Below are 25612 nucleotides of genomic sequence, written 5' to 3' on the forward strand. Positions count from 1 at the left end.
TAATAATAATAATAATAATAATAATAATAATAATAATAATAAATATATTTATTATTATTATTATTATTATTATTATTTATGCTTCAAAATCAGAAGTGTGTGTATATTATATACACACACATTATAATGAATAAGTGTATAAGGGTGCGTAACGTCTCTCGTGTGAGATGTAAATAGAGGTTGCTGACGTGAAAGACATGTAAGCGAGTCGATCTTAAGATTCTATGGCTGGTTGGCTTGTTCGTTTGACTTGTTTAAGTTACCTCAACTTTATATTTATTGTGACTCAAATGAAAAACATTTCAATTTTTTAATCTCATTACTTGATCAATTTGGAAATTTGGTTTTTTATTTTCGAATAGAATAATAATATCATGAAACAAAATGAATTAACAAAAATAAAGTTAAACTTTAATCACTTAAAAAACATAAAAATTTAAATTGCATCATAACTAAGCCCAAAAAACCAATCGAGACGACAGGTCAGAAAAAATAAAAACATATCTAGGCTCCTAAAATTAGGAGCAATTACTTAAAAGTACATTTTGTGCTACAACTCCTCTTCCTATCTGATAGAAAAGGATCCCATGATCCTGGACAGATCTTACCTGGGATCACAAATCACAAATTTGTCTTTGAAAAGCGAATCTAATTGTATTAGTATCTATAATTGATTTCTTATGTGTAATACTAATCGATAGGGCCTCATTGGTAAGTGCTACAAGATCTCGTGCATTGGAACCCATGGTTATGGACCCGAACCCAATAGTATGGAACATTTTCTTTTCCTAGTGAAATCCCCTATTATATGAAAGAGTGAAAAAGTGCCTTCGTTGTTGTGGAAGAAGAAGCCTTTCTATCTTAATTTATTCGGAACTATTAGAGCGGGATCCACTTTTTACGGAATATGAGTCAAAGGATCGAAGTAATAACAAGAATATTTCTAGTTTCATAATCCCTGGAGAGAAGGTTCACTAATAGGCCTAGGGAGAAGTCATTTGACTTATTCACATCTAGATCATGAATGTTTGGAATCCATATTATGCAAGAAGACATTGCTTTTGCTAATTTGAAATGAAAGGTGATATAAAGTAGGTCTTCATCTTCAGGCATCGTATTCATAGTTAGCGCATTTTTATGAAGGCTAGCGACAACAACTGGAGGCGGTTTCAGTGGTTTGTGGCACTGTGTACGGCAACAAGTTAGTGTAAGGGGTAGACGTGCACAAAATCGGGTTTTTTTAAAACTCAGAACCGGGTAGGAACTGGTTTTTTTGTCATCGGGTACAGAATGGGACCGGTTCCAGTCAGGAACCTGACCCGGTCGAAGGATATGGGAACCCAGTAGAACCGGGTAGGGTAGGAACCGGGCCCGGTTTATACATAAAAACCGGGTACATCGGGTTTTTTTTGAAATTTTAATATTCTGGCCGTTAGGAACCAGTACCAACGGCTATATTACCGTTTTTGGACCGTTGGGGCCGGTTTTTAACCTTACACACATACTATAAATAGCTTGGTGTTGTGTAGAACTTGTTAAACCACTTTCAAAACTCTAAAACACACTTTAAATCACAATTAAGCATAAACTGACAATCAATGACAAGTAACGACGATGTTGTTATGGCCATCAAAACAACACGATGCCCCGAGGTTTGGGTTCATTATGATTTGCGTGTACCGACTCATAAGAGATGGCCCGGTGCAAGTACTGTTTCAAGTTTCTGAAAGCGGGGTTGAACTCCACCTTACGCAAGCATACCAATAAGTATTGTCGTGAGAAAAAAAGTTTGGATGCCAAGCAACCGGAAGCGAGAGAGTCATCCGGCTCTACAACTCAAGCACATACCGCCGCCGGTAACAACGCTTAACCGTTGTAGAACGCGGGAATAAAACGATGGACCTTGTTTTTTTTATTTTAACTTGTTATGTTAATATCGTCATGTTTAATAATGTTTGTAATATGTGTTGTTTTTTTTATAGTAAAATATCCATCGTTATTGTAATCAATTGAAAAGGTGACAAAAATAAAACATGACTAATAAGAAATAAAACATTACTAAACAAAGCAAAACTAGTTAATAAACGAAGCAAAACTAAAAATTACTTGAAATTTGATCGTGTTACAAATTATTTTACTAAAACAAATAAAAATTACAAGTATTCTTAGTCTTCATCCTCCTCTTCTTCACCACCCGAATTCCCCGAAGAAAGCCCTTCCTCCACCTCCCCATCATGAATAGGATGCTCTATTGGTATTTCGTATTCAAAGTTTGCTTGTGTTGTATACGATCCACCGCATCCAAATGATCTTTTAGGCAAATGCAAACCTTTAGAGACTCGGGAGTTAGTTTTGTTCTTCGCATCGATAATACCCTCCCACTAAGAGGAAAAACCGATTCGGAGGCAACCATTGAAGCTTGGACGCTAAGCAAGTCTGGCGGATAGGATAGAATAGGAAATTCATTATGTTTTTCTTTCACCAAGCCAAAATATCGAATTTCATCGACCGTTGCGCCCTCAACATAGTTTGCTCCACTATATCGACCAAGTTCACTTGTTGGTGTGTTTCCTCTTTGCCTCTTAGCAGCCAATTCACGAACAACATTCATCAAATTTATAAGTTTGTCCTTGCACGGCTCACTTTTCGTTGTTTGCCTCACAAAAGACGACCTTGAGCTTGGACTATAAAGTTGAAAATAATGATCATAAAGGTTCTTGAAGGTTTTTGTTAAACTTGTCATTTGCTTCCGTCGACAACTTCGGGTCGATCTCGTTCATACCCATGTTGTCAAATATTTCCTCGATCAATGTCTCAACCCCGTTAACATTCCAAAAGGGGTTTAAAGCTGCGACATAAGTAAACACCAGCGGTATGTCTTCATAAAATTTTAAGAACTTTTCCTTCATTACCGCAACAATATTATTGAAAAGTTTTTTCTTCTCATCAAACTCTCTAAAATTCAAGGACATGTTGTACAATTCTTGCAAAACCCAACAACTAGTAGGATAATAAACTCCCGATAACTTAGGTGCTGTTTTTTTTAAGAGGTAAAACGTCTGCAGTCTGCGGACCACATCTGCAGGCATCTGTAGCAGAAGAGGTGGACCAAACCTCTGCAGTCTACAAGAAGTAGATTGTTTGTTTTTAACGTCTGCAGACTTATAAAATAAAACAAAGTGTTTTTAAACAAACCGAACCGAACAAACTAATGATAATCATCAAAATGCATGGTAACTCATCAAAATGTCATTTTTATTATATAAATATAATTCTTAATAATAATAATTATAATAATAATAATAATACTGAATTGGGATTTAAAAGTTAAAACCTTAACATGGGACACGGTCGGGTCTGGGTCCGAATCTCCAATCAATCGTTTCATGTGAGGCATGAAATCATTGTTCCAGATCAACTCATCGGAGTTTAAAGGGTCTTCCTTTTCACCGCCCCAGTACTTACGGAGCTTGGTGGTGGTGGGTGGTCCGCCGTAGTCTCCCGGAGCAACACCGGTGGACCATTTCTTGGGCTTCTTGTTGGGCAAGATTATCTTGGTCGGCAAAGTGACTGAATTGGAGTCTTGTTGATTGATGGGTGTTGCTGTGCAGGTTACTGAAAGATACCTACAACTGATTGCTGCCATTGTTATTGTTATTGTTAATTGATTGGAAGTGGTTTGAAATATGCTTGAACAATGATGACAAAAATAAGAAATAGAGGAGAAGAGGTGGGAAGTGGTTTGAACAATTCTTCTAGGAGAAGAGGACGTGCAGTCGTTTTTTAATGAAACGTCTTCGGAAAAACAAACACACTGCAGAGCCCAACGTCTGCGTGTCCACTTCTCAGTGCAGACAAAAGAGGTGCAGAAGTGCTTTTGAGGAAAAACAAACAGCACATTAGTTATTGTGGCTTTGAAAATATCAAGATACAAATAACCAACATTGACTCAAACACTTCGGGAAGCATATCGGCCTCGCATCAATCAACAAGATTGTTATGAAAACTTTGTAAAGTTTGGCGTTGGGCAAAAGCACACTTGAGCATATGACAAGTTGAGTTCCAACAGGTTGGAACGTCTAATTCGGCCCCAAATATTTTCTTTCAACCAATTTGAAATAGTTCTTATATTCAAGATGCATTCTTTTACCACTTTTGAAAACATCTTGTAACATAAGTCTAAAGCAAGTCAAACATTGACCCATGTTTTCATTGCCGAGACCTTGTTGAACAACAAAATTGATATTATGTGCAACATGTCGAACATGAAAAAAATTCTCGTAACAATGTGGTGAATATTTTATGATAAATTTTTCGGCCGCCTTTAAATTGTTTGATGCGTTGTCCAACGACATCGAAAATATTTTATTTTTCAAGTTATAAGTCGTTATAACCTCATCAACCAATTCAAACAATTTTTAGGGCGGTATGTGGGTACGGGAAGTTTTCAAAAGCGATGGTGCGTTTCATCAATTGTCAAGACACCGGATCAACCCAATAAGCGGTGACACAAATGTATGATTCGGGTAACCTGTGTGGTGCCGACCAAACATCACTAGTTAAACTCAACATCGATTCTAAAGTTTGAAAAAGTCGATTAACTCTTTTTTTTGCACACTCCCACAGTTTGATACAATGACTTCTAAGGGTAGTACGACTTACATGTGTGTATCGCGGTTGTAGAGTTTCTCGAATCAAGGCTGTCAACTCCGGGTCGTCAAAGTGGTTAAACGGCAAACCTCGTTGAATAACGAACTTTGTCATTCTATCTTGAACCCGTTTCGTGTTGTAACGAAAGAGTGTACCATCTTTACCCAATTCGACTTGGTCGGTTGAGTTAACTTGTTTCAAGGCCTTGCAAAATTTGTTGTCGATGTGTTATTTTAAAGTCGAGTTCGAATCGTGCTTTAAGAAAGTGCCACAACATTTGCAACGAGCCTTAGTATCACCATCGATCACTATAACCAAGTCCCAATTCTTCCATACTTCTTTGTTGCATGTATGCTCGAGGACCGCAATAACTTGTGGGTCATATTCAACACGAACCGGGTCAATAAAAATGGATGGAGTAGCGTTCTTGTTAGCCTTGTTGTTATTGTTAGACTTTTTGGTGGTTGTCATAGTATTTTTGAGTCGGATGGTCGGGTTTGTAAAACGAGAAGTATTTTAGATTGTTTTTGAGTTTGGTGGTGAAAAAATGGGTAAATAATCAATTTATATAAGGTTTTGGACAACAAAAACCAGTTCCAACGGCTATATTACCGTTGGAACCGGTTCCATTGGCTAGTTTTTGAACTGAATCAGCATTTAATGTAAAATACCCGGCGGAACCGGTTATTCCGGGTAGGAAATGGAACCGGTTTAGAACAGGAACCGGGTAGGAACCGATTACTGAAATAATATATAGAACCGGGTTGGGCTTTCGGGTATATAAATACCCAAACCGGGTTTTGGGTACACCGGTTCGGGTCCGGAACCCGTTTTTTTATGCACGTGAGCACGTCTAGTAAGGGGTGGTTGGACGGGTGGAAGCGCAATGATGGTGGCCAGGACGAAGGCAACAGTCATGGTGGTGGCAAAGCTGTAGGTTGTGGAGACGAACAATAGTCGTCATGGTGATGCTAACATGTTTTAAGTTAGAAAAGTTAGCAGGTTTAGTTAGTCACTCATCTCATTGACTCGATATCTAACATTAGTTAACCCGTATAATGAACCAATTTACAAGTTCTTACACAAATATATTTATCATTGTTTTTAAGACCGAGCCGAACCGATGGGGGTTTCTGCTTCTTACATTGATAAACTACTAAAACCTGTTAAATTGGATCCAATCCATTTTGACCCGTCTAATTAAAGATACATTATCCAAATACATTTATTTAAAAATGCTATACAACAATAGATGTTTGATTAACAAAACTACATTATTCTTAGTTCAGAGTTTGCTTCATCGGATCGCATGCATACAGAGTCCCATCAAGACATGACAAAACCAGTAAACCTCATCGGATCGCATGCATCTAAAAATACCATCAAATACAGAGTTTTGATAAAAACCAACATAAATTTACAACATTTACATAAAAAAGCTAAAACAAGTTTGCTTCCACCACCTACAAAATCTACCAATATAATATATTTCATCATCATTACCATCTACCAATCTTCTATTTCATCATCAATCTCCATGCCATCATAACCTTCATCACGAACCATTGATCCTGTGTGTTGTTTGTCATAATCAAAACCTCTAAACCCTAGCCACTTCATAATAGGATTCCACTCGGTTGCAATAACGGAAACATCAGACACATTCACACTGTTATAAGCTGCAGTTCTTTGCCCGACCATCTCCGTCTGCATTTGTGACGCTTGGATGTTAATCTTGAAATTGACAACTTAAAAATGCCAGAAATGGGCTAGTCAATTTGACTTGATACCACTAATCCATTACTTAAAATGTAAAAATTGTTACCTGCTATACCCTCTTACCTCCAATAAAGAGAGAAACCAATCAGTCATGTGTATTTGTAAATGAGCCAAACTGCTCATGAGCCACTTGAGATTGGCTCGCTAAATGCTTGAAGCAAGCACAGCTTAAATACCGAGCCTAAAAATAAGTTTGTTTAATAAACGAGCCCGAGTCTGAGCTGGCTTGCAAGCCTAAACGGGCCTATTATTTTATAAAATTTATATTATATAAATATATGTATAAGAACTGTTATGTATAAAGTTACGATAAAAATAACTAAATAATATATTTCGTTGTATATAAAAGTTGATTAAAAAATATATATAATTAAATATTGAATAATAAACGAGCCGAGCTCAACCTTGAAAAACTACTCGCAAGCCAAGCTCAAGCTTTGAAAACAGAGCTTGAAACGAGCAGAGTTCGAGTCTTGTAAGTTAAACGAGCCTAGCAAAGCTCAAGCTCAGTTCGGCTCGTTTACACCCCTAATCGTGTGATCTGAGTCTCACGATAAGATAGAAAAAAAAAAGGACAAAAAATATTAACTTTGGATTATACCAAAACGAGCCTAGTGGAGCTCAAGCTCAATTCGGCTCGTTTACACCCCTAATCGTGTGAACTGAGTCAGAAGTCAGAAGTCACCCAAATTGTTTTCAATGCATAAAACCTTTTAAAGCAATTTATTATCGTATTTATAATCGAAGAATGCCAAACCTTATTGTGCCGTAGTGATTGGTCAACCTGCCACAGCATTGGACGACGGATGGCATGCCACCTGTAACCGAAAGAACATATGACAACCGTCAAATTTTAGTTCAAAAGTACTCTTTTGTAGCCATAACATGAGATTATGTTTTCAACGTAATAAGTCGAATGGGTAAATATGAAAAAAAAAATAAAAACAAATAAATAATCGGTCATATAAATTTTTATAACCAAAATTTAAGCATTATTTTTGTAGGTAAGGTAAAAAAATAAGAACCGTTCCCACTCCAAGCCATTTTGAGCCCTTAGCTATCCTGACCGCGCCACCCAATTTGCCACCGACTAAATTACAGATGTTGAAGATGTGATACCTTGAGGATAAGGGATGACGATTGCCAAACATCACGCCACGCACTGCCACTGATGCAGCAGTTGACTGGATAATATTTTCAGCCACATAATTATTATATTGCAACCCAGTAAGTGAAGCAAGAAGTATGTCAGCGTCACTTAGATATGAAGTTGCAACCCACGCATCGTCCATAGCTTCCTCGTGCACAAAATCTAAAACTGAAAAAATAATAACAATTGGAAAACTCGCGTATAAACACCATTGAGTAGCAAATATAATATTAATAATAAACAATATAATAATAAGTAATACTAAAAGGTAGATAAGACGCGTACCGTTTTCGTGTAAGAAATCAGCAATGGGTCTCGCTTGACCATGCGCTTGACCAAGAACCCTCTCTGGTGGGTCCATTTTCATGGGCAGTCTTGTAAAATCATCCTTTAAAAAGAAGGAATCTGTGTCTAAAATAACAGAGGAAGAGAGGTTAACCAACATTACTCGAAACTTAGCGGTGAGAAGAAAAACCGAACCACAACCAAAACCAAAACCAAACCAAACCCATTGATAAGTTCATTTATAATTTTCTTATAGATGGAATGTATGGTTCGGTTATTGTCATATGTGTATAAATAACTGAATTTACCGAGCCAACTTTAAAATCAACATCTGATTTTTTGTTCTTATAATTAATATGTTATATATCAGAAAGCTTTGTTATATTTTTTACAAATAACATATCTGTTGTCACTTATACTCTATTATATATTAAAAGATTAGTAATACTTTATTCAACCCAATCAACCTAAATATAACTGATTTGTATGATTCGGTTATTGTTATGGGTGTATGAATAACAGAATTAACAGAACCGACAATAAAATCAACCTCTGTATTTTTTTTACTCTTATAAATGATATATTTATATGTGAAAACTTTTTATAAATAACATTATACTTATCATTTAATCTCTATATTACAAATTATAAAGATAGCTAACATTACTATCCATGCCTGAAACCGGCAATTAATCAAATTAACCAAACAATCTTTTCTAGTAACCAAAAAAACCAAACCTTTTAAAACTGAACCCAGTCAGTTACAAAAACTAAAAAACCAAACCGAGTACATACCAAATGCAATCACACTTTCTGTCTCTCTTTTATTATGCAAAAACTTCCCGAGAGCATGAAACAGTGAGAGCGTTTCATCCCTGCCAAACGGTAACGTACACTCGTCATCCAAATAATCAATCTTGTGGGACCCCTTTTCAATCGAGCCTAATTTCAAAGAAAAGTACTGCAAAGATGTAATTGCATGTCTGATGTCACCTCCACTGGCTTTAGCTATGAAATTGATCTGGTCAGGTGTTACTCTAACCTTTTCTCCTTTGCATATTTTGGAAAGCACTTTTGCAATCGAGTTAACCGTGATTGGATTAAACGCCACCTGTATAATAAAAATCGCATAGCATGACTACACAGCATATGCATATATGTGTGTGTATGTATGTATGTATGCATATGCGCATGGGTATATGCATGCATGTATAAATTCACACACACACACATGTGTGTGTGTACATACATGGGTTAGACAAAATCCCCCCCCCCCCCTCTCCCCACCTAAAAAAACATCACATCAAGATTTTGTTTGTTTGTTTTGCATTTTAGTTCTCTTTTAATGATTTGCTATTACTAATTTTTGTACTGCATATAATAAATATAATTTATTATAAGTCTTAAAAAATAATGATAATAATTATTAAAATTGATATGAAATATATTGTCTTTTGTTGTGTTTTTGTTTTCTCTACTAGTACTAATATTTTTATCTGATGTTATGATATTGATGCCGATTCGGGTAGCTCCGTCCCGCCTGTACCAAACCCAATTTCCACCCCAAATGGGCTCCTAGTAAATTGTATCGAAACTCATGCAGATGTCGCTTAGGGGCCCATGCAAGGAAGCCCATGTTTATTTCTTTCAATATTCACGTTTTTTTTTTCTGGATCATTTTTATTTATTTCAGTTTCTGCATTGTACGTTGTTAAGTTTTAATTCCTTGTTTTATGCCATACCTGGTAGTGGAGGTATGGTTAGTTATTTCCTGTAACTCTCATGTACTTTTAAGAAAACGTGGAATGAATGAGGGGCAGAGAATTTTTAGAAAAACTTTATTGAGTCTCAATTGTGTGTTGAGTCTTAACAGTATCCTAGCTATCTCGATCGGCAATCGAGAGGTGATCAAGGATCCGGAATTGTGTCTCTAGTGGTGCGACTGTAACTAGTGATCAAACTGTAGCCCAACACTTGATCGGGGGGTGTGACTGTAACCCGACTGACTGTTGTTTTCTTGCTGGCCCAAACCCTAACTGATCTGGTGTTGCTCATAACATCTGGTATCAGAGCATAAAACCGATCCCTCCACAAAAACAAAACAAAAAAAAACCTAACCATCATCAATGGCCGAAAATAGACGAACCCTTGAGCAACAAGTCCAAGATCTCCAAGTGCAACTTCATGACTTAACTGCTGCCATGAATAGGCAGAGAAGGAATGATCGTACTCCACCTCGTTATCGACCGAATGATGACGACTATGAGGAACACTCCAATGCTGGGGATTACAATCCGTATGGTAGGCGTTCCCCTGACCGATATCACAACGACATCAAAGTTGAAATTCCAGAGTATGATGGAAGACTCGATCCTGACGCCTTCGTTGAATGGCTTCGAACCGTGGAACGAGTGTTTGATTATAAACAGACCCTGGAGGATAGAAGGGTGAAGATTGTTGCTTTAAAGCTGAGAAAGTATGCATCCACGTGGTGGGAAAATGTTTGTTCCAAGCGAGAGAGGCAAGGGAAAGTCAAGGTGAAGAGTTGGAACAAGATGAAAAAGCTGCTTAAAGAGAAATTCTTACCAACTTATTACCTTCAAGATAGCTTCACAAAGTTACACTATTTGAAGCAAGGGAATAAATCAGCGGGAGAATACTCACAAGAATTTGAGTACCTCGTAATGAAGTGTGGTCTGAATGAGGATGATCCCCAAACATTGGTTCGATTCATCGGTGGCCTCGATCCTCGAGTAGCTCAAGTGGTGGAACTTCAACCATACTCAACCCTAGCAGAACTTACTATCCTTGCTCATCGAGTAGAAGCCCAACAAAAAAACCGAAACAAATTTGAAGCCTCTCGACCCAACACTATTAAACCCGCCTCGTCCCAAAACTATATACCCTCCCAAAAACCATCGTCATCCACCAATACTAAACCTCCAATCAGGCCTGACACTACAAGCACCTCTTCCCGAGCCCCTCGTCAATGCTTCCGTTGTCAAGGCATAGGGCATTTTGCATCTGAGTGCCCCAATACTAGAGCTGTAACTCTAGCAGAACTAGAAACAAGTACTGATCCATGCTATGACGAAGACCCAAATGAGAAATTTCCAAATGAAGAGGTCTTAGAACTCCCACCTGATGAAGGAGAGTGCTTGGTGATAAGACGAGCACTCAGTAGCACCCTTGCCCCAAAAGATACTACTCAACGAGAATCCATCTTTCATATCCGCTGCACTGTTGCCAACAAAGTGTGTTCCCTCATTATCGACGGTGGCAGTTGTACCAACGCGGTTTCCCAAATCATGATTTCCAAATTCCGACTCCCCATCACACCCCACCCTTCACCTTATACCATTCGGTGGCTGAATCATGGAAAAGGTATCCAAGTAACTCATGCACTTATTTCTTTTAGCATTGGCAAGCAGTATCATGACGAAGTGTGGTGTGATATAATTCCCATGGATGCTTGTCACATCTTGTTGGGGCGTCCTTGGCAGTTTGATAGAAAGGTACAACATGATGGGTACAAAAACACATACTCTTTTAACAAGGATGACAAGAAGGTAACCCTGTTACCTTTAACCCCCGATAACAATACCACATCCCAACCCATTTCCCTGAATTCCCTTTTAAAAGCAGACCTACATGAATTTAAAACCTCTTAAGGAGTTCATTCTTCTTGGGTTTGATGAGACAGAACCATCACCTGACCCAACACAACACCCCATCGCCAAAATCATCCTCGACCAATTCCAGTATGTATTCCCAGATGAAATTCCCCCAGGCCTACCCCCACTACGAACAATCCAACACAAAATCGACCTTATACCCGGTGCCATGTTACCCAATAAACCCGCCTATCGAGCTAATCCACATAAATCGAATGAAATTCGCAAACAGGTGGAAGAGTTGTTAGCCAAGGGACTGATCCGTGAATCCCTTAGCCCCTGTGCAGTTCCCAATCTTTTGGCTCCTAAGAAAAATGGTGAATGGCGTATGTGTGTCGATAGTAGAGCTATCAACAAAATAACCATCAAATACCGCTTCCCAATTCCCCGATTGAACGATCTGTTAGACGAATTACATGGAGCTACTGTATTTTCAAAGGTCGATCTGAGAAGTGGGTATCATCAAATTCGAATTTATGAAGGCGATGAGTGGAAGACGCTTTCAAGACCAAGGATGGACTTTACGAGTGGCTGGTGATGCCCTTCGGATTATCGAACGCACCTAGTACCTTCACGCGGTTAACGAATCAAGTGATGAAACCATTTATGGGACGTTTTGTGGTGGTTTATTTTGATGACATTCTGATCTATAGCAAATCTGAAGAGGAACATGCTGATCATCTACAAGTATTCACTGTACTGGTCAAAGAACAATTGTTTGGTAATCTTTCAAAGTGCCAATTTTTTTCTCCACATGTCATGTTTTTGGGTTATATTGTTTCTGCTAAAGGCATTAAAGTTGACGAAAAGAAGGTACAGGCCGTTCGGGAATGGCCTATCCCTTCCACACTACAGCATATTCAAAGCTTCCATGGTCTCGCTTCGTTTTATCGTCGGTTCGTCAAGAATTTGAGTACTATCGTGGCCCCGATAACCAAGTTATTAAAACAGAAACCTTTACATGGAATGCACAAGCCCAAGCCGCGTTTGAGGAGATCAAATATCGGCTGACCTCAACCCCGGTTCTAGCCCTACCGAATTTTGATGAAGTAATCGAGATCGAATGCAACGCCTCTGGGGTGGGGATTGGGGCTGTCCTATCCCAGCTAGGTCGTCCAGTTGCCTACTTTAGCGAGAAACTTAATGATGCCAAACGCAGGTACTCTACTAATGATAAAGAGTTTTATGCTTTAATTAGAGCATTGGATCATTGGCACCACTATTTGATAGCTAAAGAGTTTATTTTGCACTCTGATCATGAGGCGCTAAAGTACATTCAGGGGCAACAAAAGCTTCATACTCGCCACGCTAAATGGGTTGAATATATCCAATCTTTCACTTTCACCATTAAGCATAAGTCAGGGGTCTTAAACAAGGGTGCTGATGCCCTCTCTAGGAGACACCTCCTACTTCAAACCCTCAGTCCTAGAGTAATTAGGTTTGAGTTATTTAAGGATTATTATCAAGGAGATCCAGACTTCGGAGAATTATTTCTCAAATGTTCCAATCATGCATTCAATGATTTCTATATGCATGAGGGGTACTTGTTCAAAGGAAAGCGGTTGTGTATCCCACAACACTCCATTCGAGAAGTATTAATTAAAGAGGTACATGAAGGTGGACTGGCGGGTCATTTTGGAATTGAGAAAACAATAGAAGTGTTGTACGGGTATGTCTAGTGGCCACGACTAAAACGTGACGTTGAGCATGTAATTCGCAGGTGCCTCGCATGTCAACGAGCCAAAAGCCACGTTACAGGTCATGGTCTACTCCTACCATTACCAGTTCCACAAATGCCCTGGGAGGATGTCAGCCTTGATTTTGTGACCGGTTTACCTCGAACCCAAAGAAAATCTGATTCTATCATGGTAGTAGTGGATCGATTCTCAAAAATGGCTCATTTCATTCCTTGTACTACATCCCATGATGCAGTTCAAGTGGTGAACCTGTTCAAAGAAGTTGTTCGTCTTCACGGTATTCCCAAGTCCATGGTTAGCGACCGAGACACAAAGTTCCTTAGTCATTTTTGGCGCACCCTATGGAAGAAGTTAGGTACCAAACTCAAATTCAGCACTTCTAGCCATCCACAAACTGATGGCCAAACCGAAGTTACTAACCGGACTTTGGGAACGCTCCTTCGAGTGTTGGTTAAAAAGAATATTCGCCACTGAGAAGAGGTATTACCACAAGCAGAATTCGCGTACAACAGAACCCCACACTCCACCACCCGACTTAGTCCGTTCGAGATCGTTTATGGATATAACCCCACCACACCAGTTGACCTAGCCGTTTTGGATACGTCTAGCCACTTTAGTCAAGAAGCAGCCAATAAAGCCACATCCATTAAACAGTTACACGAGACTGTTCGTAAACGGATTGAAAGCAAGAATGATAAGGTGAAGCAAAGGGTGGATAAAAACAGGAGGTCATAAAATTTGAACCTGGTGATCTTGTTTGGATTCATTTCAGAAAGGAACGCTTTCCGTTGAAGAGGCGGTCAAAACTCAGTCCACGTTCTGATGGACCCTTTGAGATAATTGAAAGGATTAATGACAACGCGTACAAGGTGGATCTTCCGGGTGAGTATGGAGTGTCAGCTACATTTAATGTTGCTGATCTTAGACCTATGAAGACGAGTGTTTACCAAGTTTGAGGACAAACTTCAATCAACCCAGAGAGGATGATGCCGATTCGGGTAGCTCCGTCCCGCCTGGACCAAACCCGATTTCCACGCCAAATGGGCTCCTGGTAAATTGGATCAAAACTCATGCAGATGTCGCTTAGGGGCCCATGCAAGGAAGCCTATGTTTATTTCTTTCAATATTCACGTTTTTTTTTCTGGATTATTTTTATTTATTTCAGTTTCTGCATTGTACGTTGTTAAGTTTTAATTCCTTGTTTTATGCCATACCTGGTAGTGGAGGTATGGTTAGTTATTTCCTGTAACTCTCATGTACTTTTAAGAAAACATGGAATGAATGAGGGGCAGAGAATTTTTAGAAAAACTTTATTGAGTCTCAATTGTGTGTTGAGTCTTAACAGTATCCTAGCTATCTCGATCGGCAATCGAGAGGTGATCAAGGATCCGGAATTGTGTCTCTAGTGGTGCGACTGTAACTAGTGATCAAACCGTAGCCCAACGCTTGATCGGGGGGTGTGACTGTAACCCGATTGACTGTTGTTTTCTTGCTGGCCCAAACCCTAACTGATCTGGTGTTGCTCATAACAGATATACATTGAATAAGTTATTCTATTCTAAATAAACATAAAATGTTATAACTGTGAGAAAAACAGAAAATTTGCCAAAATTATCACATTTTTTATCTAACTCATTAAATACATAATTTAACATATATTTACACCAACTTATATTAAAAAACTAGTCTTTAAGGGCCCAACATAAAACGATATAACAATATCAAAATTATAAACATTAGTTGATTGTAACTGTATTGAAAAGAAAAAAAAAACTAATAATAATATCAGTAGTAAAGATATAACCTTACAGGCCCCGACACTTTGAAGAAACATCTGAAGATCTTCCCAACATCTTGAGGTGTAATCACCCGTGTCTTCTTTACTGTAATCTGTTATCAATATGACAGTTGGAACACGAACAGACCCCACAAGAAGATGCAAACACCGTTGCAATCTACCATAAGAAATTTTCCCGTTTATTACCGGAAGATCATCGATTAATATAATATATGGTTTTTGTTGGTCTCGTGTTGAAGATGAAGAAACTAATCCGTATTTTCTTATTTTTTCTACAAAATTCTCAAATTCATCCAGCTTTGACGTGTAACACAACCCTAGAAAACAAAAATGATATAATCATGATAATATACAATGATAGAAGTATTTGAAAATTGAAATAATACCTGAATTTGTGGTGTGTACATGTTCTTGCCAAACTGTGGGAGTCGGTGTGTTCCATTCACATATTGTGACTCCGAGATGAGAGGCGATTGCGTGAACTGTTGCCTATAGAATAATGAATGATAACCGTTATTTCGAGCGTATAAGCCAACACGTTTTGTAAACACGACAAACAGATTAACGGGTTGGAGGATTAGAAAACTGTAATTAAGTTGTAAAGTCGGCATTTCAAATGAACAACAGAGCACAACCCGTTTAATTAAACGTGTTAAACAAGTTATCACGTTGTAATAAATGGGTCATTAACGGTTTGCAGGTCCAACCTCCTTAACTAAATGAGTTGACAGCTTGACCTGTTTATTAAACGAGTCAACCAAACACGACCCTTTTAACTAAACACGTTAAACAGGTCAACCCAAGCATGAGCTGTTCAATTAAACATGTCAACCCAAAATCCGATTATTTTCATTTGGTGTCAGAAGTTCCAACCTCTATTTAGAAATATGAAAATATAAAATAAGAAATGATTATCACATACAGATTTTCCGACTCCCGACTGTCCAGTGATAAGAAGAACATAATTACAACTATCACCCTGCAACAAACTCACACAACATTAAGGTTCAACAAGCATATAATAATAATAATAAATACCTGCGCAAAAACAAAAGTACGTTTCTGGCACTGATTCTTTCTTCAAACCAAACTTTAACCTCTTCAACCTGAAAAATAAAAGGCAATACTTACTCCTCAGTATTATGAATATGGAAATGAAATGAAGTAGCTACCTTTTTGTTATGAACGCATAATTCGGCCAAAGAAGAAGGTGTATACTTGTCTAACCATAACTGTTTGTTGTAATTTGTTCTGTAGTCTAAATCATAACATCCAATCCCATGTCAGTTTGAATGATAAATAATATAATAAAAAACATAAACAAAGAAAGAAAGAAATGAAAAGATGATAGCAGCGTACCAGGAGGTACCTTGAAGGCAGTAAAATCCTGACAGAACAATTTCATCTGCAGCAGCAAGCAAACATGAGAATAATTTGAGTGTGAAAATGAAATAATGAAAATGTTCAAGAGACCTCATGAAAAGGGTTGCTGGCGGGAGAACCCGAAACCCGAACTTTCTTTGATCCCATTCGAGGAACAGATTTGGGTTTATTCAAACCATTATCATTACCATCATCATCCGTTGAAGATGATAATACAACAACTGGCCTCTTACCCATCACTAGAATCAAACAAACAAACAAACAAATATTATTTGACTGAAAACAAAAACCCTAAAAGCGGGAATTTTTTTTATTTACTTTAGGCGTACGCGTACCTAAGAAGAAGAAGAAGAAGAAGCAAGGGGGCCTAGGTTTAAGTTTTTAGGAGAGGACAAGCCCCTCACCTTCAACCCTTCTTCCTTTTAAGGACAACCCCCGAGAAAAAAAGCAATGTTTTGAAACCCGGTCCGGACGGTCGGACCGGTCCAGCCGGGACCACGGTGCCGATACCGGTCCGGGTCGTAGTATACAACCTGTTTTCTAATGGACCGGCCGGGTCTCACAGGCGCCGGTTGGACCGGACCCGGTGACCCGACGGTTGGACCGGCAACTTTATTATATTCCCATTTTTAATAATCAGATCTGAATAATATCACCAAACACACAAACTAAACCATGTATAAACTCCATCTAACACCACCGTCGCCCAAATCAGATTCTTCGATCTCGTCTGATATAACTTGGAATATGGGTCACCGGGTATTCAGGCAGGGCCGGCCCATGGGCCAGCCAAGTCAGGCCATAGCTTTGGGCCTCCAATTTTGGTAGGCCTCCAATTCTTATATGATGCATATAATATATAGGTTAAAAATGGGCCATAAATTGAAATAAAGGCCCAGTTCTTTTCTATTGTTAAAAATGGGCCACACACTAAAGGAGGATGGCTGTAACACCCCGTAACCGCAGCGGAAACGTACACGGGATGCAACAGACACATCTGATATCATCAGCATTGCTTATAAAGAAAATACCACTACATTAATTTATAACATATTACATCGTTGCGAGTTTCATTACTGTCTAGGTGTTACACACATATTTTACCGATAAGACATTAATAAATTCATTACAAAACAAAGAGCAGCAAGCTTCCAACAGGTAGCACAGATAGTTAAGCAAACATCAATCAATCCAACTTGGGCATACCTAGAAAACATGTAAAGAAAACGGGTCAACTACGAATAGTTGGTGAGTTTCACTAATTTAAATAAACACTGACAAATCATTTTAATAATCATTTATTAACAATATAATCATGCTGGGAACTTTGTTACCCCAGAACATTTCCAATATCTTTCTGGGAACTATGTTACCCCAGAACAATAAATACCCCTGGGAACTATGTTACCCCAGAACAATAACAACCCCTGGGAACTATGTTACCCCAGAACAACAATAACCCCTGGGAACTATGTTACCCCAGAATAATAATAACCCCTGGGAACTATGTTACCCCAGAACAATAATAACCCCTGGGAACTATGTTACCCCAGAATAATAATAACCCCTGGGAACTATGTTACCCCAGAACAATAAATACCCCTGGGAACTATGTTACCCCCAGAACAACAATAACCCCTGGGAACTATGTTACCCCAGAACAATAAATACCCCTGGGAACTATGTTACCCCAGAACAACAATAACCCCTGGGAACTATGTTACCCCAGAACAATAACACATTATAAACATTTTATATATTCTATGCATCAGCCCATATATATATAAATGTACAAGTATTTCCATACGATCGGTATGTACTTAAATACTTTAAATAAGACATGTTTTCCGCCCCGGGAAAATATAATTAAAACAATTCATTAAAAGGGGCTCGTGAAAACTCACCTTTTTGTGAGTCGGTGAGTAATATAAGGAACAGCTACGTGCCTGGATCTGTAATATAATATCTAGTCGTTACTATATAATTCCCATAACTTAAATACGTATCAATCGGTACATCTGGGAACATTGTTAACCCAGTACTGTACTCGATTCGGGGACAATGTTAACCCCGTGACACTTCTAAGGACTCAGATTGTGACATTGCTTAGAGTTTGACAGTCAATTTAGTTAAGGTGATGAAATTATAGCTCGGTTTGACACCCCGTTTGGCCGTGGGGCCCGTTTCCGTCATTTCGGTGCCGGAAACGGTAAAATCGGGTAAAAATTACCCAAATCATCCGAATTATTTTCGGATGATTTATTTTTACTTAATTTACTTAGATTTATGAAATAGTCCATTTTTAGAGTTTTCATGTACCAGTCAGCTCGCTTATGCGAACTTTGCCGGTTTACACGTTTTAAGCTTTAAAAACTTGTTTTTTATGTTCTTTTAGCACAAATAATTACCCGATTAGTCTCGGGTCTTGAAATTTTGCACAAAACTTAATTTGACAGTAAGGAATTTTGTAAAAATTTTCCAGATTTATTTTCTTATATTTACATTTATTTATCTATTTTTAAATCTTATTAAAACACTAAATATGTCAAAAATACCAAAACACTTTAGAAAAATCCCAACTTTTTCTGGGATGATCTCTATCACCCTCATAACTTCCTGGAATTTTTCCAGAATTTAAAACTTATTTTTCAAGCCATTTTCACCCAAAACCGAGCTAGAAAGCCCTAGAACTCGTTTCAACCGAAAAGCCTACTTGGACTTTTCCAACTGAGCTCAAATTTTGTGGGTGACTTTTATATGTTATAAAAAGCTTATCTTAAATTTTCCGGAATTTTTCATCATGTTTTTCTATTTTTCACTATTTTTGGCCAAAACCGAGCATTAAATTCACCAAATATTCATCTTTTATCCAAAAATTACCAAAAATTCACAGATCTCTTATTTTCATGTGTAGATCATCTCTGTGAAATTTCGTGACCCAACTCTAAGCACACAACAATCTGTCCATAATTCATATACACACGAAAACCGAACTATTTTTGTGTTTTCTAGCTTTAGATCGCAAGGATCTCGGTTTCTAGCCTTTGCTAGCCGCTAGATACAACACTTACAAGCACATCAACACCACACCAAGCAAGTTATACCCACAATCAAGCCATTTCTTTCCTAGTGTCGGTTAAAACATCAAAACAACGATTTTGACCGTAAAAATCCGTTCTCGACCCTTTTTACTCCTTTCTTGGACCAAGATCCCTTGTATAACATGTATACATCTCTTGATCATGCAAGAGTCGGTTTCATCTCGGGTTTTCACCCGTCTTTCACATGAAAACTCATTTTCACAAGATTTTAACCGTAAAATTTCATTCTAAACTCTTTTAACTAATTACTTGGATCAAAATCCTTTGTATAACTTGTATACATCCTCTGATCACACGAGAATCGGTTTCATCTCGGGTTTTCACCCATTTTTCACATGAAACCTCCTTTTCTCCATATTATAGAATCAAAACCAAGAATCAACCATTAGAATCAAGTTTTTACCTTAGGATTTTGCTTAAAAGCTTGGGTTTTGGATGGAGGATGAAGAGTTAGAGAGGATTTTGGGAGAATGGATGTGAAAAAAAGAAAAATGAAAGTGTAATGGGAGGAGGGTGGCCGGCCATATGGTGGTGTGGGGGGGGGGGCCACATCTCAAACCATAGCCACATATTTGGATTACACAATCCGGATAATGTTGTGGATAATCTGGTTCAGTTCGTTTCTCGTTTAAACTCGTAATTCGGCTTAAAACGGGCCTAAAATGGTTGTTTTTCGGGTTAACAATAAAATTTATATAAAACTGATTTAAAAACTTTAAAAACTTAACCCATGACATTAAAACATCATATTATTAATAATTACGCATCTTTTTCGGCTTGATTGATCGTCTCTTGCTTGGTTTGGTGTTAAAGGTTTCGTTTAGCGTACCGACGTACCATTAAATCGAAATCCTTTTTCTGTGCTATAATTTACTTATCCCGAAGCATTAATACTTCATAAATATCACTAAACATTATATACTTCGTCTATAATGTAATTCCCGATTCGTTCGGGTTTCAATAATCGTTCATTGGTTAATTGTAATTCCAATACGATTCACTATATAATCGAGTATGATTCGTACTATGAATCATATATACTCGTATATACGTACTATAACTCATATAATCAATATTTAAATGACACGTAAATAGTATATACCGGCTAGGGTATACCTGAATTTGCCGGAATCGTTACATTCTCCCCTCGTTATAAAAATTTCGTCCTCGAAATTTTATGCGTCAACTACTTCCTTTTGAGGAAATAGGTGGGGGTATTTCTTCCGAAATTCATCCTTTCGTTCCCAAGTAAATTCTGGGCCTCGTTGCGAATTCCATCTAACTTTGACCAACGAGATCTTATTGTGTCTAAGTTGCTTGATCTTACCGTCCACTATTTCGATGGGCTCCTCTACGAAGTTGAGCCTATCACTTATTTGCACACCCTCTAAGGGTAACACCGATGTCTCATCCGCCAGACATCTTTTCAAATTCGACACATGAAACACGTTATGAACTGCACTTAGTTCCTCAGGCAGTTCTAGTCGGTAAGCTACCGGACCGATCTTTGCAGTAATAATGAATGGTCCAATATATCTAGGGGCCAACTTCCCCGCCTTTCCAAATCTGACCACTCCTTTCCAGGGTGATACTTTCAAATATACCTTTTCACCCTTCTCAAATGACAACGGTTTTCGACGGGTATCGGCATAACTCTTCTGCCGGTCCCGCGCGGCTTTTAGGTTGTTCTTAATTTCAAGAATCTTGCTGGTCGTCTCCTGGACCAGATCCGATCTAATGACCTGCGAGTCTCCCACTTCAGACCAGCAAAGTGGTGATCGGCACTTCCGCCCATACAATGCTTCATAAGGTGCTGCCTTTATACTGCTATGGTAACTGTTATTATAGGAAAATTCAACGAGTGGGAGATGTTGATCCCAATTTCCCTTAAAGTCCAGTACGCAGGCACGAAGCAAATCCTCCAAAGTTTGAATGGTCCTCTCAGACTGACCATCGGTCTGAGGGTGGTAAGTTGTGCTTAGGTCAATACGTGTTCCCAACGCTTCTTGGACAGCTTGCCAAAGTTTGGAGGTGAAATGGCTATCCCTATCGGAGATGATCGAGATGAGGATGCCATGACGAGACACTATTTCATTTATATAAATTTGCGCGAGTCTCTCGGTGTTAAAATTATTCCTAATTGGAATAAAGTGTGCTGATTTGGTTAATCGATCCACGATTACCCAAATTGCATCATGACCTCGGGGCGTCTTGGGGAGGTGTGTCACAAAATCCATTGTGATCTGCTCCCACTTCCATTCCGGAATTTCCGGTTGTTGCAACATTCCCGAAGGTTTCTGGTGCTCCCGCCTTAACCCTCGCACACGTCGTACACTTGCCGACATATGTGGCTATATCCTTTTTCATTCCTGGCCACCAGTAAAATTCTTTCACATCCTTGTACATTTTATCTGATCCCGGATGTATGGAATATTTCGATTTATGTGCTTCATCCATGATCAAATCACGAAGGTCATGGAGGGTCGGGATCCAGATCCGATTTTTGAAATAGAGAATTTCGTCCACACGCTGTTCGAAATTCTTCTCATTCCCGTAAAGTCCTTCTTTATCCAATTGGCCATCTTTCAACGCCTCGCGTTGAGCGACTCGAATCAAATCCGAAAGGTTCGACTGGACTATCATCCCCAACGCTCGCAACGCGTAGTGGCTTGACTCGATCCTTTCTACTCAAGGCATCGGCTACAACGTTAGCCTTGCCGGGGTGATATCGTAAGTCACAGTCATAGTCACTCAGCAACTCGACCCATCTTCGTTGCCTCATATTCAGTTCTTTCTGATCGAATATGTGTTGCAAAATTTTATGATCAGTGAATATGGTGCACTTTGTACCGTAGAGATAGTGTCTCCAGATTTTAAGTGCAAAGATGACTGCTCCCAGTTCCAAGTCATGAGTAGTGTAAATTTTTCTAATGAACTTTTAACACACGTCGAGACGCATAGGCTATGACCTTTTTATTTGCATTAACACGCATCCTAACCCTTTACGGATGCGTCACAATATCAACAAATCCATCGTCTCCGTCGGGGAGACTTAAGATTGGCGCTTGGCACAATCTTTGTTTTAGCGTTGAAACGCCGTTTCCTGCTCTTCACCCCATTCATATTTCCGATCCTTTTGAGTCAGGAGGGTTAAAGGTTGGGCGATGCTGGAAAAGTTCTCTATAAATCGACGATAGTATCCAGCTAAGCCTAAGAATTGGCGGATTTCCTTCGGAGATTTAGGCGCTTGCCAATTCTTAATAGCTTCAACCTTACTCGGATCAACGTGTATTCCTTGGTGGTTTATAACATGACGAGGAATTGCACCTCTTGTAACCAGAAGTTACCTTGGAGAATTTTGCATATAACTTCTCCTGATTCAGGAGCTCTAGAACTAACTTTAAGTGTTGCTCGTGCTCCTCTTTACTCTTCGAGTATATCAAAATATCGTCAATAAATACAATGACGACTTGTCGAGATAGGGTTTACAGACTCGGTTCATGAGATCCATGAACACCATGAGTGAGCTCGTAGAAGCGTTCGGAAACATATCCGTTAACACTACGGATATGGAAGAAGGACAATCCAGTAAATAACACCCTGAACCCATGATCTTTCAAGCACAACCCATGGAATAGCCTGTAGAAAAACCAAATCCAAAAGAAGGAGAAGACTCAAAGACTGGCAAAGAGGGCTGAGAAAATGTAAGAAAGGAAGAACCATAGCCACACAACCACCACCACAACCTGAACCACCAACTCAACCACAACCAATTCAACCATAACCCCCTTCAACGATACCAATGCAGGAGCGACTAGGCAGATGGCTAGATGAGTGTGAAATCTTTCAGCCAATATTCAATGATATAGGTGCTACAAGCTCCAACAACATTAACATGCCATCCCAGAACCCGAATAGTACACTCCTCCCAGATGATGTTATCAACCAAGCCCAGTTAGAAGAATGGTGGACGAATGACTGGCATTATCAAACAATGATGACAACCCCATATGCACCATTCCAGGCTGAAACCTCAAACTACCCCAATATGACATCGGAAATGACGACACAGCTCCGTCACTACAGGAAAGAATTGATAGATACCGGGAATATACTGAGAAATATGGGGGAGACCTTAACCTGGAAATACTATGACCGAGAACCATATATATAAACCATATATATAATATTTATATGTTCATTATCGTAATTTCTTTGATAAAAAAAGTGTGTAGTGACGCATATATATAAAGTGTGTAGATGTAAACTATAGTGATGTATATATAAAAAAGAGTAATGTCGCAAAGATCGACGATTTTGACATATTCTGTGCCTATGTGTTATTTTATGCTTATGTGTTATTAATATCTTGCTTACCTTATTATTTGATTACGATATTAATATATCCTTTCTTGTATGTAATTCAGATGTCGAATGAGCATAATCACGAAAATGAGCACAATCACGTAAACAAGCACAATCACCAAAACGAGCATAATCATGAAATTCACAATCAAGAAAATCGTCTGAATATGAATGCTATTGAAAATATGATAGCTCAGAAAATCACTGAGGCAATTCCTTTAATTGCTGATGCTATTAAGCAACCCGTTTATGTAATTAGGCATAAGACCGAGAGTAATAAACGAAAGTCTAACACTGAGGCTAGTCATAGTGTGAATGGAGGAAATAGCAACCCATTACCCAAAAAGTCAAATGTTCACGGTTGTACTTACAAAGATTTCTTGGCCTGTAAACCAACCGAATTTTCTAGAAATGAATGACCTATTTCAGCACTACGCTGATTAGAAAAGACAGAAGTCATCATAAGAATCCGTAAATGTGCTGAAGAAGATAAAATATTATATGCTTCTAACCTCTTCATTAATGAAGCAATGGAATGGTGGAACACAGTCCTCCAGTCAAAGGGAAGTCACATAGTCTATACTATGACCTGGGAAGAATTTAAAGAAATAGTAGAATGGAAATTTTGTCCTCCTCGTGAAAGAGAAAAGATTGCTACTATGTTCTTAAACCACAAGATGGAAGGTGTGAAGTGTCGTGAGTATACGACAAAATTCTTAGAATATGCGAGAATGGTACCGGCTTTGGCTTCGCCAAAATCAGTGCTAATTTCTCGTTATATTTGGGGATTAGTAAGTGAAATCCGCAATTTGGTAAAGTCAGCTAGACCTCAGACTATTGAAGAAACAGTTGAGCTAGCTAATACCATGAAAGACGGATTATCCGAACTCAGGAAGAAAACAAAAAGAAAGATCTAAGTATATTACAACTGATGACATTAAATGTCTTTTTTACTAGTCTATTAGGGCACACAGCTAAATAAAAAGTAAATAATAACAAGTCTTGCTCATATGTAACATTTCTTCAATTGTGCAACATTCCAAGTTCTAGGGATTTCTGTCCCGTCTAGTTTTTCCAACTTGTATGCACCCTTTGATAATACTTCTTTCACTTTATAAGGGAATTCCCAAGTTAGGGCCAATTTACCCAGGGGTTCTTGACCAAACGCTTCATTGTTGCGGAAGACAAAGTCTCCCTCATCAAAGCTGCATTTTTTAACCCGCGAGTCATAGTATTTTTGTAACTGAAGTTTATAGTTATGCTCGCGAATTAAAACCAATTCACTCTTTTCTTCAAGGAGATCTAAGTTCATCCGCAACTCTTTTTCGTTATCATTGATCATCAACATTCGTGTCGATGGAACTCCAATTTCAGCCGGGATCATGGCTTCAGTACCATAGGTTAGACTGAACAACGTTTCAGAGTTACTTGATTTCTTTTGGGTGCGAAAGAAAAATAAACAACCGCTTGCTTGTGTGTTTGGATTGGGGTTTTAAGGCCTTGTGTGATGATGATGATGATGATGATGATGTGGATTTTCAAAATATATCTTGAACATAAGTGATATCGAATGCTTCATTTTATATTAATTTTCCCATTGTGAATGTCGGTCTAGTAATACAATTCAATGAAATCAGAGAAAATGAGCAAGAATGGAGTGAAAACCAAGCAAGTGAAGCTAATGGGGAAGAAGAAGAAGAAGAAGTTGATTCAGATGGTAGTAAAGATGA

The 25612-nt window shown here is 38.5% G+C and overlaps 1 protein-coding gene across 1 annotated transcript; it reads right to left on the bottom strand.

Annotated features, from left to right (window-relative positions):
- Nucleotides 1–6114: 6114 nt before the first annotated feature.
- On the bottom strand, nucleotides 6115–16653 carry LOC143563747 (cell cycle checkpoint protein RAD17-like). The gene is made up of 12 exons (XM_077051221.1): nucleotides 16507–16653; nucleotides 16393–16438; nucleotides 16206–16291; nucleotides 16092–16139; nucleotides 15956–16012; nucleotides 15420–15522; nucleotides 15040–15350; nucleotides 8660–8975; nucleotides 7865–7990; nucleotides 7549–7747; nucleotides 7187–7247; nucleotides 6115–6357 (listed from the first exon to the last, which is right to left on the bottom strand). The coding sequence occupies exons 1-12, from the start codon at nucleotides 16651–16653 to the stop codon at nucleotides 6157–6159; spliced, it is 1701 nt and encodes a 566-aa protein (XP_076907336.1). The 3' UTR covers nucleotides 6115–6156.
- Nucleotides 16654–25612: the final 8959 nt, after the last annotated feature.

Source organism: Bidens hawaiensis, unplaced genomic scaffold, assembly GCF_021521415.1.
Source record: "Bidens hawaiensis isolate Kalapana, Puna unplaced genomic scaffold, B.hawaiensis_p1.1 tig00021512_1, whole genome shotgun sequence".
NCBI lineage: Eukaryota > Viridiplantae > Streptophyta > Magnoliopsida > Asterales > Asteraceae > Bidens > Bidens hawaiensis.